Source organism: Ranitomeya imitator, chromosome 3 (genome assembly GCF_032444005.1).
Source record: "Ranitomeya imitator isolate aRanImi1 chromosome 3, aRanImi1.pri, whole genome shotgun sequence".
In the NCBI taxonomy this organism is placed as follows: Eukaryota; Metazoa; Chordata; class Amphibia; order Anura; family Dendrobatidae; genus Ranitomeya; species Ranitomeya imitator.
In genome coordinates this window covers 772,825,004-772,840,396 of record NC_091284.1, presented here as the reverse complement: position 1 = coordinate 772,840,396, position 15,393 = coordinate 772,825,004, and the positions used below count along the sequence as shown (strand labels likewise).

Genomic DNA, 15,393 nt, shown 5'->3' with positions numbered 1-15,393 from the left:
CATATTGAAATTTCCTGACCCCCAATAGACAGACGTGTGCTCCAGCAGTTAATTCAGGCAGCGAGCTGTTAAAACACAATTCTATTAGTACATCTGCTGTTTTGTAAATGTTCATCTCCCCCCAGGTCCCTTTCATAATGACAAATATACAATTTTAATATGTGATCAACTAATAATAACATTCAACAAAAACTTTATAAAAGTTTTCTAAACTTATTTTAAACTTTTGTTTAACATCCGATTTAAACTTTTTCATTTCTACTTTGCTGGGTTGCATTTCCAGACGTCATTTTAATTTATTTCAGCTTTTATTTAGCTTCTTTTGTCATAATAGGATTTGCATGGAGATTGCCTCATTTACATGCTTAAACATCCATTATCTATTCTGATACATAATCACCCAGGCCAAAAAAAAAAGTTGTCCTCAACTTTCTAGAGCAGATTAAATTTAAAAAAAAAAAAAGGTCCTTATTAAATACACTTCCTCCAGGCTGGGCGATACATTGTGGGACTTATTGAACAATGATGTTGCTGCTTTCAGATTGGTTTGGCAGCTTCATTGTTCTTGAAGCGTAAACCAGACGCACTTATGTCCCAGCCTTTTTCATAGGTCTTTTGTTCATACCAAATTAATCTTTTTTTCTGTGATAGCATTCATGATGGTATGTTAAAGGACTTGCATCCTAGCAACTGAGGTTGGTTGCCTGGCAACAGAGTTCCGAGTAGAATTTCCTTGTGCAGATAATTTTTTTTTTTGTATGAAGGCTGCACATATTAAAAACTAGCACATTCCAACTTAAAAGAAACTGTCATAATTGGTCGAGGGCCCCAGTGAATAAATTGAGAACTGAACCTAATCAGAAGAGTTTCCATATTTACCTTCTTTTTACCCTTGAAGTTTTTGAATGATTTAGGTACAAAGGAATATGGGAAAATTTAAGTTTGACTTTATTGTTGTATGGAGGCATTTTTTGTGTCTGTTTTACAGCTTAAAATTTTTGTCGTCTTATGGATCTTGGGGTAAGGCTACGTTCACACTAGCGTTGTGCGCCGCTGCGTCGGCGACGCGACGCACAACGCACCGAAAAACGCGTGCAAACGCACGCAAAAACGCTGCGTTTTTCGACGCGTGCGTCGTTTTTTGACGAAAATCGGACGCAAGAAAAATGCAACTTGTTGCGTTTTCTTGGTCCGACGCTAGCGTCAAAAAAGACGCACGTGTCGGAAAACGCAACAAGCAAAAACGCATGCGTCCCCCATGTTAAACATAGGGGCGCATGACGCGTGCGTCGCCGCTGCGTCGCCCGACGCTAGCGCGACGCACACTAGCCGAACGCTAGTGTGAACGTAGCCTAAGTTCACACTAGGCGTTTTTTCAGCAGTTTTTTTTTTCTGCAGCAAAACCTAGTCAGGTTTTGCAGGAAAGAAGCTGCAGGAAAAAGCATGTTTTAGAGCTGAAACATGCCGTCTGGAAAAGGCAACCTTCAAACACGAGACAACTAGAGCAGTTTGGTCTTGAGGAGTGGGCCAAAATACCTGTCGAGAGGTGCAGAAGTCTCATTGACAGTTACAGGAATCGTTTGATTGCAGTGATTGCCTTGAAAGGTTGTGCAACAAAATATTAAGTTACGGGCACCATCAGTTCTATCCAGGCCTATTTCAGTTTTATTTTTTAAATTCTGTGGAAGCTGAAAATCAATGTCTGAGTTTCATTTGTTCATTTTTATAGATCTGTGATTTATTATTGCTTTTTTCAGATTCAAGTTATTTCTGTCTTAAGAGGGGTACCAACAATTTTGACCACGTGTGTAGCTGTCTACAAATATCTGAATTGATGTCACAGTGTAGAGATCATCCTAATTCTCATTTGCACATTGAAACAAGAGAAGAAATGGTATGAAGCTGAAAGGATGATGAAACAGATTAGATATTAGGATAAACATTTTGACAGTGAGGGTGATCAATGAGTGGACCAGGCTGCCACGTGAGGTGGCGAGTTCTTCAATGGAAGTCTTCAGACAGAGTCTGGACAGTCACCTGTGAGATGATTTAGTGAATCCTGCACTGCACTGAGCAGCGGGTTAGACATGATGACTCTTGAGGTCCTTTCCAACTCTAACATTATATGATTCTATGATTATTCACATCAGCTCTGTATATAATGTCAGTGTACAGGTAATGCAGTGATCACCAGTGCCATTAAATATATGAGCTCTGTATATAGTGTACATGTAATATAGGGATCACCAGTGACATACACAGGAGCTCTGTATATTGTATCAGTTTATAGGTAATACAGTGATCACCAGTGCCATTATATATAGGAGCTTTGTATATAGTGTAAAGGTAATCTAGGGATCACTAGTGCCATTATACACAGGAGCTCTGCATATAATGTCAGTGTACAGGTAGTACAGTGATCACCAGGAATATTATACACAGGAGCTTTGTATATAGTGTGCAGGTAATACAGTGATCACCAGTGCCATTATTCATAGGAGCTTTGCATATAGTGTAATGGTAATATAGGGATCACCAGTGATATTATACAGATGAGCTCTGTATATAGTGTGCAGGTAATACAGTGATCACCAGGAACATTATACACAGGAGCTCTGTACATAGTGTCAGTATACAGGTAACACATTAACTCACTGGTGATGTCTCTAGTTGAAGTAATTCATCTTTGCTTTTCTTCTTCATCCAGGGCAGACCGCCATGACTTCTTCCAGCTTTGTTTCTGCATAAAATAACACACTGTTATTTAGAGCATCGCTTCCAGAGCACATGCTCCATTTTTCCTCCTACTTCTACACTACGCAGCTGAATACAGATGTGCATCCACCGTAAATATATAATTAGTTATTATGCAACCCACCACTTCAAATATAAATTGTAATCCACCACTGCACCCACACTAACTATAAATAGCCACTTTCCTCACCCAATACATATATACTGTATTTTCTGGCAATAAGACTACTTTTTAACCCCTGAAAATCTTCTTAAAAGTCGGGGGTCATCTTATACGTAAGGTGTCGTCTTGTACGCCGCGTGCAGACCAATGTGTATATGGTGGGTGGGGGAGAGTGGTCCTGATGATGAAGAGAGGGCGTCTCACAGGAAAGTGTGAGTGGAGTATCCCCCTATTACCTCATTGTAGCAGCGTGGGGTCTCTGTGCTGGGGAGCAGCGGCGGCTGCTCCTCTTTGTGCCGCGTGGGTGTTGTGGGGCGGCGGCCCCTCTTCGTGCAGTGTCAGGGCTCTGTGCTGTGGGGCGGCGTATCTTCATGCAGAGGCGGGGCTCCTCCGGCATTTCCTCAAAGCCCGGAGGCACCGGCAGCTCCATTGCTGCGATGCGGTGGCCTCCGGGAAAATTGCCGCACCCACAGCACCCACGCAGCACAAAGAGGAGCAGCTGCCACCGCTCCCCAGCATGGAGACCCCACGCTGCAGCTACAATGAGGTAATGGGGGATACTCCACTCACACTTTCCTGTGAGACGCCCCCTCTTCGTCATCGGGACCATTCCCCCCCCAAAAGCCACATTAGTCACCGGCCCTATAAGATGACACATGGCATATAAGAAGACCCCCGACTTTTAAGAAGATTTTATATTTTAACTGGAAAAGTTGGGGGGTTGTCTTATACGTCCAGTCGTCTTATACGCCGGAAAATACGGTAAATTAATTAGCACTTGTATTATTTCCCCCAATTCAATACCAATCACACTACTGCATCCTCAGCGCCCCTACTCTGTACCGCCCGCACCCGCAATTCATTAAATTTACATGCCCTCCTCTACCCCAATACATTGTCATGTCTGCTCTCTCTCTCACCCCATCCTCTATTCACTATCAACTGCTAACTCGCTGCGCCAAGATACTAACTCGCTGTGTTGGCTCACAATACTTTATTTTACCCTGGGGCCTGTAAGCAAAATCCCCCCTCTTTGCTTCTGCCCACCTGGCTCCATACACTTGTAAGGGCAGTAATGCCCAGATGGTGGCCCTGCGTCCATATGAAAGTGGCTGAAATGTGCCCATAAAATTCGGTGGGACCAGACTACTATCTGATCTGTGTTTAGGGTCTTCCCTACAGATGTAGTATGGGAAGAGAGGAATTGGGCAATTGCATTTTAGCTTACAATTCTTTCATTCTCAGAAAAGTTAAAGGGAACCTCTCAACCCCGAAATCGAAGGCGAGCTAAACCCACCAGCATCAAGGGCTTATCTACAGCATTCTGTAATGCTGTAGATAAGCCCCGATGTATCCTGAAAGATGAGAAAAAGAGGTTAGATTATACTCACCAAGGGGTGGTCGCGGTCCGGTTCTGGTCCAATGGATGTCGTGATCCAGGGCCTCCCATCTTCTTACGATGACGTCCTCTTCTTGTATTCACGCTGCGGCTCCAACGCAGGCGTACTTTGTCTGCCCTGTTGAGGAGAGCAAAGTACTGCAGTGCGCAGTTGCTGGGCCTTTCCCTTACATAACCCTCTGACAAGGAGAATGGTAACACCTAGTTGGAAATGTATTCATACATTTCTAGGATGAGTAACAAGGAGTTGTTAGAAAAGATGTTAAAGAATTGTTTTGTGTTTTTTGGGGATGGTGGGATACAAGTATTTGGCAAAACAAAAATGTCAAGAGAGCAAACAATCCAGTAAGTAATATTCAGGATGAGCCTAAGTTCCCTCTAGTCTGTCCCTCTGGTTGTTTATTTCTATTTTAGAGAGGATTTATGGTTTTGTGTAAGACCAAGTGCAATAAAGTATTCACAGAAGTGTGGATCATATAATTTTGAATAGAAGTAGAAAACTGCGGTACTTTGTATTCTTCCCATAGCAGCAAATACTGTGAGCGCCACGCCATCTAGCTGCTCCTACACATTGACATGTGCTCCTGCATTTATTTTACACCTTCATTATAGAGATATATTGATACATGTTGATTTACAGGCACGTAACGCCTGCAGGCTACAATACTTCCCTAGAGAACTCTGTTCCAACAGCATTTCTTATATCAACGGCTAGATCAAGTATTTAATGGAGAAGAGCTGTTGAAAACCCAAGATTTTAGCACTATAATCCTGATATCAAAAGAAACCCAGGCATGCTGTAGGAACATGTTGTTTTACATGCTTGTAGGTTTATGCACTTTGCTCATGTCGAAACAGCTTTGATGTTGCAGCTACTTGAAAGTCACAATTTGAAGTAATGTGTCATGAGAAAAATTATCAGATATTGTGTTAATTGTATTTTTTTTTAAATGACATTGTTTATTTTCACCGTATCACAATCTTTATTAAAAACAAAAAAAAAATTGAATTGTTGTAATTTGTACACTGGCCACTGGGGCTATTATTAAAATAATAACTTCCTGTTGTTTCAGGAAACAACACATGTACATAACCCAACCCTCTCTTTTGCATTGAAACATCTAATGAGCTTGTTCAAATGTCATTGTGATGGGAAAGTGAGCAGGGTCAGCTGTGACATCGACTATTGTGAGAGGTGGATCCTGTTATCAGCTGTGTATAGAGGTGTTAGCTGTCATTGTAATCTTGCCTCAGAAGATAAAGAACCTGCTGAAAACTCTAAAAAGAAAAAAACAAAAACCCTCAGTGGAAAGTGTCAAAATTGAAAGCTTGCTTATTTTGATTATTTTTTATTTTTATACAAGTTGCAATATGAAAAAAATATGACAAAAATTTGCAAAATAATAATCTTAATAATAATCTTTATTTTTTATACAGAGCTAACATATTCCGCAGCGCTTTACAGTTTTGCAGACATTATCATCACTCTCCCCGATGGGGCTCACAATCTAAATTCCCTATCAGTATGTCTTTTGGAATGTGGGAAGAAACCGGAGAACCCGGAGGAAACCCACGCCAACACGGGGAGAACATACAAACTCCTTGCAGATGTCCAAGGTGGGATTAGAACCCAGGACTCCAGCGCTGCAATGCTAACCACTGAGCCACCGTGCTGCCCAAAAAATACATGGCATATAAAAATAGGTGATAAAAAAAATAGGTCATATAAAAAAAATCATTGAATGCAGTAGATGTTATTGAGATTATATTCGATTACAGTAAAAAAATATAAAATATGAAATCAACTTTTTTATTGCAGAGTCAGATAAAATATTTAAAAACATGCAAGGATTTTTTTCAAAATTTTTGTAGATTTTTACCCATTAGTTAAAGCGATGGCTACACTCATCAGGTCCCACAGTGATTGTTTGTCACACAGATGTCAGATATACAAATGGAAAGCCGTAGTCTATGGCATCCCAGCCATCTGCAGCCTTCCCATAACTGACAAGGGCAGTGGGAATGTCTGCAATCTGCCAAACCTCAGGATAATTCTAATAGGAGAAGCTTCCTAATTAGGTACAATTAGTTGTCGTAGTCCCCGGTTTGGACGCAAGTGGATGTTTCCCAAGAGCCCGTTGTGTTTGTACAATATGTCTGATGTGTCATTGTCTTAAGCCTATACAAGCAAAATAATATACGTCATGGAAATTATCAGCCACAATACAATGTATAGGTTCTATGACACAAAGAACAAAACACGACAAAAAACTTCCAAGATGAAATACATAAATAGTATATAATTTTATTAGAAAAGCCAGGCATAGATGACACAAAGGAAGAGGGGGGGATACACCCACTCGCACATGTCAAGAACAGGAGGCCCACAGAGAAGCAATGGTAATAGAAATACCAATCAAAAAAATACAAATAGTGGTAACATCAATCAATATCTATTGCACATTTGCCCATATAGCCTGTAGCGTAACTAACCACAGCAACAATAAAGTAAATAGCACGGAGCAGCAACAATGACTGCGAACATTACCGGTGAAAGCTGGGAATCACTGTGGGCGTCCTCCCCAACGCGCATTTCGGCGGTATAGCCTTTCTCAAGGGGTGCCAATGGAAGGGGAAGTAGGAGTATAAAAAGCCCCTGGAGCCAATCAGTGCATAGTGAGTGAATTAGACAACCCGCAGCAGGTGTGCACCACCAAATCTACAACGGCTGAACATCTAAAGTAACGTCCCACTATGATGCAGCGGCTTCCTGTGATGCGCGCAGCGCTATGGTAACAGGATGCCACGGCGGCGGCATCACGTGCCGCGTGACGTCATATCACATGATCGTCACCATGACACGGAGAAACGCCGCGAGCCAACGAGGGAGCCGAGATCATAGCGCGCGTGCGTACTGCTGCTGTAAAGCCGTGGGATGGATTCAGCCGCGTAAGTAAGGTCAAAGTATTACAAGGCAACAACCTGCAGTTCTAAGACAAAACCTATACATAGGGTATACCCATATAACTAATGACTCAAGCATCATATCAAGGCAATGAATAATGAACATAGAATCAACATACAATGAGATAATATAAACAATAATGCAGATACAAAAGCATAAGAGTATAAATATTACAGGAAAAGAATTGTTATATATATCACCTCAAAATACTAAAGATACAAAGAATAAAAAAAATCAAAAGAATATAACATATACAACAGCTAATATATAATAAATTGTAAATGAGCAAAAAAGGGGATGTCCCATATCTTGAATCTAGATGTGTAGGGCCAAAAGATAGTAGATGATATGTTGCAGGAAGACATGTTCCAAATCTTGGATGTAAATTACCAAAGTCATAATACAATACGATGTTGCCAGTGGTGTCCATGGATTTCATAATTCAACACGGAACAAGAGAGACTAGAGGGGCTAATAAAAACGCAAAAATTAAAAACAAGAACATATGCGTACATATCATCAGTGATATCTATAAAAATGGTACAAAACTTACATTTTCATTTAGCCCTTTCGGATGGACTGTGTCCAATGTCCAGATCCATCTGGTTTCTTTCTCTGCCAATCTGGAACTGACCCTCCCACCACGAATCCCAGGATCCACAGTATCAATCCCACGGACTCTGTGCATGGTGCTGTCACAGTCATGGTACAATTTAAAATTACGGGGCAGGGTCCAAAGCGTGGATGTGTCGACATGGCCGGCGGCCGCCTCAATGCCCAATACATGCTCACGCACACTTACTTTGAATTGATGCATGGTGAGCCCTATATAAATTAATTTGCAAGGACACATTGCAAAATAAATCACATTACGAGTAGTACAAGAAATATGTTTCCTGATCTCGTATGTCCTCTCCCCAGAAGAGTTCCTGAATGTATCAATGCGATCTATATTGGGACAGGCGACACACCGTCCACAAGGAACACATCCATTCTTAGGCCCCACCCCGTCAATAAATCTGGAGCCCGTGTCCACCTGATAGTGGCTCCTGACAAGGCAGTCCTTCAAATTACATGACCGCCGAATAACCACACTTGGAGTCTCCGGGAGGATATTTTTAAGTATGGGGTCAGTGAGTAATATAGGCCATGCTTTCCCAAGGCATTGGTTCATACGAGAGAATTGGGCATGGTAGTTTGTCACATAACGTATTTTATTAGAGGTATTTTTCTGGACACCACGGGCATATAATAAAGATTGACGCGTCAAGTATTTGGCCCTATGGTAGGCCCGTTTAATGGTACATCTACCATACCCTCTCTCATAAAACCTTTCACATAGATCTCTAGCTTTAACTTCGAAGTCCTCATTGTCAGAACAAATCCTACATAATCGAAGGAATTGTCCAGTGAGGACGGAATCAATCATGTATCTGGGGTGGGCAGATGAGGCATGAAGCAAGCCGTTGGTGGAGGTTTCTTTCCTAAATATTGTAGTCTGTATCATATCGTTCCCATCTCTCCATACCGTAACATCCAAAAAATTGATTCTATCTCTGTCAGCCTGGTAAGTAACAAAGATGTTTTTATCATTTGTATTTATCAAATTGACAAATTCTTGCAAAGAATCAGAAGTACCCTGCCAGATCAGAAAAATGTCGTCGATGTATCGTATCCAAAAGGGGATGCGGCACATCGACGACTGATCTGGCAGCGAGAGGTCTCTCTCCCACAGCCCCAGGAATAAGTTGGCATATGCCAGTGCGAATGAGGCACCCATGGCAGTGCCCTGGAGCTGCAGGAAGAAGGACCCCTTAAAAATAAAAAAATTATGAGTAAGTGAAAATTCTAAGAGTTCAAGAATAAGACAGATGATCCCTCTCGGTAGGTTTGACATTTCAAGATAGTATTTAGTTGCCATCAACACATCGCTGTGTTTAATACTGGTATACAGGGACTCAATGTCACCAGCAGCATATCACTCTCCAAGTACAGACCATCCATCCTCTTCAAGAACTCACCAGTATCCAGTAAAAAAGAAGGAAGACTTTCATCTAGGGTTGAGCGACTTTTACTTTTTTAAGATCGAGTCGGGTTTCGCGAAACCCGACTTTCTCAAAAGTCGAGTCGAGTTAAATCGGCCGATTATTGCAAAAGGTCGGGGTTCGACCGAAACACGAAACCCAATGCAAGTCAACGGTAAAAATATTCTCTCTCTCTCTCTTTCTCCCCTCCGTCCCTGCACCGAAAAGCTGGTGTTGCACATTGCAAATCGCTACTACAGCACACAAGCGATAAGATGGCGATAGGCACACCCCTAAGACCTATGTCATCACTCTGCCCACGCTCCTTCATTGGCTGAAAAAATGGCGCTAAATGTGTCATACAAAACGCGACTTTGGCGCGAAGATCGCCGACCGCATGGCCGATCCCACACTAGGATCGGGTTGGGTTTCATGAAACCAGACTTTGACGAAAGTCGGCGGCTTTTGAATTTGTCCGATCCGTTTCGCTCAAGCCTACTTTCAACCAAGGGTTTCAATTTGGAGTCAATCCAACAATTGACGTTTTCCAAGAAGTTCCCTGACCCAGAAATGATTGGACGTCCTGGGGGACTCTCCAGGCTTTTGTGTATTTTGGGCAACAAGTACATAGTAGATACTAAAGGTTCTTGTACCTGAAGTGCCGATGCAAGTTCTTTGGTGATAACATCATTAGCCACTGCGGCATTAAGAATTTTAACAAGTTGCCCAGTAAATGCCGAAAGGGGGTTAAATGTGAGGCGCTTATAACAAGCTTTGTTGTTATGTTGTCTAAATGCTTCTTTTTCGTAGAGAGAAGTTGGCCAAATCACAATATTACCCCCTTGTCGGCAGGTTTAAATACTACCTCCGGGAGAGCCCTCAGGACGTCCAATCTAGCACGCTCATCTCTGGTCAGGTTGTCGCGGACGACCCCCCCAGGAATATGGAGAAAATCCTCAGAGACAACCCGAACAAAGAGATCGATACTAGGGCAGGTGGCAAAAGGGGGGAACTTCTTGGATTTAACCCTAATTGAAGGAGGGATCTTACCTCCTTCGCCCAATTGATGTTCGGCATGGAGCTCCTCCAAATCCTGGAGGGCTAGTTGTTCTTCCTCTGTTCTTCCTCTGTGGGGAACAAAGTATGTAGATGAGGGTCAAAGAAATACCTTTTAAACAGAAGTGACCTGGCGAAAAGGTGGAGGTCCTTAATTGCAGAGAAGGTGTCAAACCGAGATTTAAGAGAAAAAGTAAGCGCTTTGCTTAGAAGCGAAAGATCACTCACTGTAAGTACATGGGAACTTAAATTAATTACCTTTGCATTCTTACGGTCAGATGACTTGTACTGGGTGCGTCTATAGGGATGGAAGTTTGCATCTCTCATACGATTAGGGCGGGAGCCAGATTGAGTCGTCATAGATGAATTGGACCATTCAGAGGAGTCACTTATATTGGATAGTGAACTAGCTGATGGAGCACGAGATGGTCGTAAATTTTGTACATTAAGTTTCCTCCAATGACACACGTTCTTATTAGCGAAATCTTTCACATCCCTTTGCATCTTAACACCTTGTGTTTAATGAATCTTTTCCACACATAGTTGTAAGTTTTTCTCAATTTTCAATTCCAGACCGGCCATCTTGTCGGGTAAACAGTCACCTCTAAGGTTTTTCTGAGCCTCATCAATCATATGATCAAAGTTATTGATTTTCTTTGAGTCTAACTCCACCAACAGCTGCATTAGTGTAAACGAACAATTATTGCATGCCTCCTCCCACCGCAGAATGAAATCCTCATCCTCCACAGGAAATGCCGGGATGGCACGTACTCTCAAACCACGAGGGATAAGTTTGCAGGAAATGTACTTTTCCAAAAAGGCACGATTCCACCATAATTTAGTACGTTATATTAACATTTTTTCAATTTCAAGGGCCCGATTGTCCCACGAATGGTCAACTGATGATTGGGGTTCACCCCCACCAACCCCAATGTATAGGTTCTGTAGTTAAAGAGGAACCATCTTTGGAAGCTGTATTTCATAAATCAATAGTACACATGAAAATAACCAACATTGTAATATATCTTATTAGTGAAATCTGCTTATTTCATCTCCTGGATTAATTTTTAACTTTCAGTTAATGGATAAAATCTGTATTCAGTGAAGACAGCTTTTCCCATTCTTGAGATAGGAGAAGACAGCTGGTGGTTTTAAAATTCTATGAAGGAGCTAGAGGCAGAATCAGGCCTTCTGCTGCAAGTTCTCCTGAAACAACTAAGTTTTTGTAGGAAGTTGTCAGGAATTGCCTGCTCTTTTGGTTTTTTTTTACAGCAAAAATAGGCATTCTTGGGACCTAGGACCCACAGCTGTGAGACGTTAGTCAACCAGCTTCATGCTGGAAGACCAGTTATCCAATAATTGATTGACCAAACTCGCCAACCCTTTTCAAAACTCTTGTGCTCCTTTTGTAATGAATTTAACATAATGGGAGGATCATTGGAAAACCAGTAGGACAATTATAGAGAAGGCCACTGTGGATGCTGTGCGTAAGCATGATCGTTTTACTTTTCAGAAATGCTAGCCACTGGAGCAAGGTCATGGCCTCCTACCAGTCTTCTCCATGAAAAAGGAGATTGTATGAATTGACATGATGAAATGGCTAATCCTATCGAAAATTGGTAATGGACATGAGGCTTTTAAGAATGTATGACTACAGTTGGCATGGGTTTTCAAAGATAAATTAGTTGGGGGATCATATAGTTTTGGCTGGTTCTCCTAAATCATGGGCCCCAATGCAAAAACTGTATCTGAGCCTTGCACCTAACATTTATAATACTAGTGTCTTTTTATGTGACAGAGGGAACTTTGAAAACCTCAGGCAGCAGAGCTCTCATACAACTGCTATTACGCTTATCCATACCATCCATACCAGCTCGATGACCGCTGCCAAACTACAATATGAAATATCCTGTTACTATACTTCTAATTTATGCTTTCTTTAATTTTCAGGAATTTAGGTCATTTTATCAAGACTTCAGAAATAATAAGGTGGAGTTGGACACATGTGCCGGCTTCATGGGCTTGAAAGATGACTTTGGCCATAACTTTGGTCGTCTTTACACAGAGACCGGTGAGACACACTTAAGTGCAATTGTGCCGTGGACTATTCTGCGGAAGCCAACTATGGATAAAGTTAATTCCAGGAAGGATGATTCAGATAAAGAAGCCTCTGAGGAGACCTGTAGTTCGAGTTGTGACTCGGAAGAAAGCACAAATTCTGATAACGAGTCTGAGCGGACCAGTAGACTCGTAGCAGAACCTTGCCGGGTGACCAAGAAGCATAGACAGCTCTGTCGTTCAACTTGCATTGAGCCATACATACTAAAGAGAAATGAGATTCTAGAAGACCTTAAGATTGAACATGATCAAACGGGCACTAAAGAAATAAAAAAGCCACCGGACGACATAAAAGAATACCAAACAAAATTGGACTTTGCACTTAAGTTGGGATACTCGGAAGAGCAGGTTCTTCTTGTCCTTAACAAGTTGGGTACAAATGCTTTAATTAATGACATTCTGGGGGAACTTGTCAAACTTGGCAGCAAGAGCGAGACTGAGCAAAATGGGACCGTGAGTAACACTGTTGTACGGGAAACATCTTCTTTCGAATCTCAAAGACCCGAATCCCCATTTCATCAGGAGGGAGTAGATGACAGTGAAAACCTAAGACCAATTGTAATTGATGGGAGCAATGTTGCTATGAGGTGAGTGATACAGTGACTACTACACAACATGTACAAGCTCAAAAATGCTGGTACAGGTCACGAGATGTGTGGACACAAGGGTAGATGATAACCACTTCATGTTATTTTGTGTATAACTAAAAGGAGTTGTCCAGTGAAACAACTTAGCACCCATCCATAGAATAGGTGATAACTTATTGATAAGTGAGGGTCCGAATGCTGAGATAGGCACCGATCAGCAGAACAAGGAAGTTTTATCCATGTTATAATGGACATTTCTGATCCCCTACTTATTTAATAGGACCATCACTTTATCTAGACTAGGTGTTCTATGACAGAATGTCCATTCCCTTATATCTTAGGCTAGTTTCACACATCCGTCTTTCATGGTCTAAGCATTGACTGAGATGAACGGACTGGCCGCCGGTCCCCTGAGCCATACGCAGTAGTCTCCTACATGCCTCTAAGGCTGTGAAGCTCAGGTCTGGAGACCTGCGGCAAATGCTCAGACCTTGAAGCACAAACATATTTGCAGCCTTATGCATGCTGGACCAGAGGGGACCACCCAAGGGGGTGCACCAAAGGTTTAACTGCTGTTAGACTGCTCGGATAGTGGGAATTTTCATTATTACAGAGTAAATAAATGTGTTTTTTTAAATTTAAATATTGATTAGTCTTTGTAATTAACTTGCTTCCTTTTCTTCCAAACTCCATGATGAAAGGGCTGTTTCAACTGTCTTGTACATGCATTTAGAGTAGCTGTTTTGACCTGAAGGTCTGATAAATATCTGCACCTCTGAGTGGTCTTCCCTGGTCCACTCCTCAGTCACAAAATGACAAACTCTATCCCTCTCTAAGCAATGGGTGAGGGGAGCAGAGGAGCTCACAAATGAGAACGGATGATTGCTAATCCTGCCGTTCAAAACAGCAATAGGCTTGCATGAACAAGGCCGTATAAACAGTTCTTTCAGCATTTAAATATGCGAAAAGGAAGGAAGATAATGTAATGGAGTGAGTTACAAAAATTGACAACTTTCCAAAGACTGATCAATAGTTATAATTAAATGGAAAAAAAAAGTTTAGTAACTCTTTAATGACAATGTTGATACTGGGTTGCAAATAATTTATCTCCAGGTCAGGATACTTGACATTGAAAATATTCCCCGTGTAGCACTGTCTGGTGTACATTTGACCTGTCCTTATAGACTATTATACCTTTTATATCCTATGACCTGACAGATGACATGAGGATTACTTGGTGCAGCGTCCCTTTGTTATTGCATTATATGTCATTCAGAATTGGATGGCGTTATAGGAAAGTGTGGAAGTTGCTTTACTATTTCCTATTCTAAAGAAAGATTGTTGCAAATTATGCTGCACGTCTGAGCCTACCTATAGACCTGTGTACGATACGTCAACCCCCTCTGATCTATTCCACATGGCACTTCCACTTGATTGACTAAATAAGGATAGTGCGAAAATAATATAGTGTAACAATTACACACATAGCGAAAAGGGGTAGTTCACTGTCAGGAAAGTTGGGATCAAACTATGTAAAACACATCAAATATTCATAGCAAGTACTCACCCTCCCCGTGTCCAGGATTTGCTTGCCGGTTTCGGCTGTAGTGATGACATCATATCAACAGCGCTCATCACTTCCCTAGCCAGTCATTGAGCTTAGTGGTGAGTGCCGCCAACCTTGGTTAAACTCGGTGATATGATGTCATCGCTGCTGCAGAAACACCGGGACCGTAGCACGGGTGGGAAGCCAACGCTGAACTGAGGGAGGGTGACTACCTGCTGTATTTGTTATTTTCGGTATGTTACACAGTTTGGAGCTCAATTTCCTGGAGGTGGACAACCTTTTTAAAGGGGTCTATGGCCGACCACTGAGACCTGCACAATTCAGCAGAGACCTGCACACTTTCATCCTCATTAAAATGGAGCGGCAGTTTGCATACTCAATCACTGCTCCATTAATTCTCTATAGGATGGCGAAGCGCCGTGCTCATGCCTTTTTTTGGTGGCTGCCCATAGAGAAACAAATGGATCGCGGATTGAGCATGCGCACTGCCATTCCATTCTTATAGGGATGCAGGTGCTCCAGTGGTTGGACGTATACCAATCTGTGAGTTATCTCCTAACTAGTGATGAGTGAACGTGCTGAGATAATGTTTTATCCGAGCATGCTCGGGTGTTATCCGAGTATCTTGGGCGTGCTCGGATATGTTCGAGTCCCTGCGGCTGCATGATTTACAGCTGTAAGACAGCTGCAACACTGCAATGCGGCGATTGTCTGTTTCTTAGAAATTTGACTATTTCTCTACTTATGAGCCATGTCTCCC

General features: G+C 42.0%; 1 protein-coding gene across 1 annotated transcript in view; it reads left to right on the top strand.

Moving 5' to 3' along the window:
- The window catches only part of ZC3H12C (zinc finger CCCH-type containing 12C), an 80,117-nt gene that overhangs the window by 36,897 nt on the left and 27,827 nt on the right, over positions 1–15,393 (top strand). Inside the window, exon 2 of the mRNA XM_069759074.1 lies at positions 12,312–13,066. Within this exon, the coding sequence (XP_069615175.1) occupies positions 12,312–13,066 (755 nt within the window). The remainder of the gene's footprint in view (positions 1–12,311; positions 13,067–15,393) is intronic.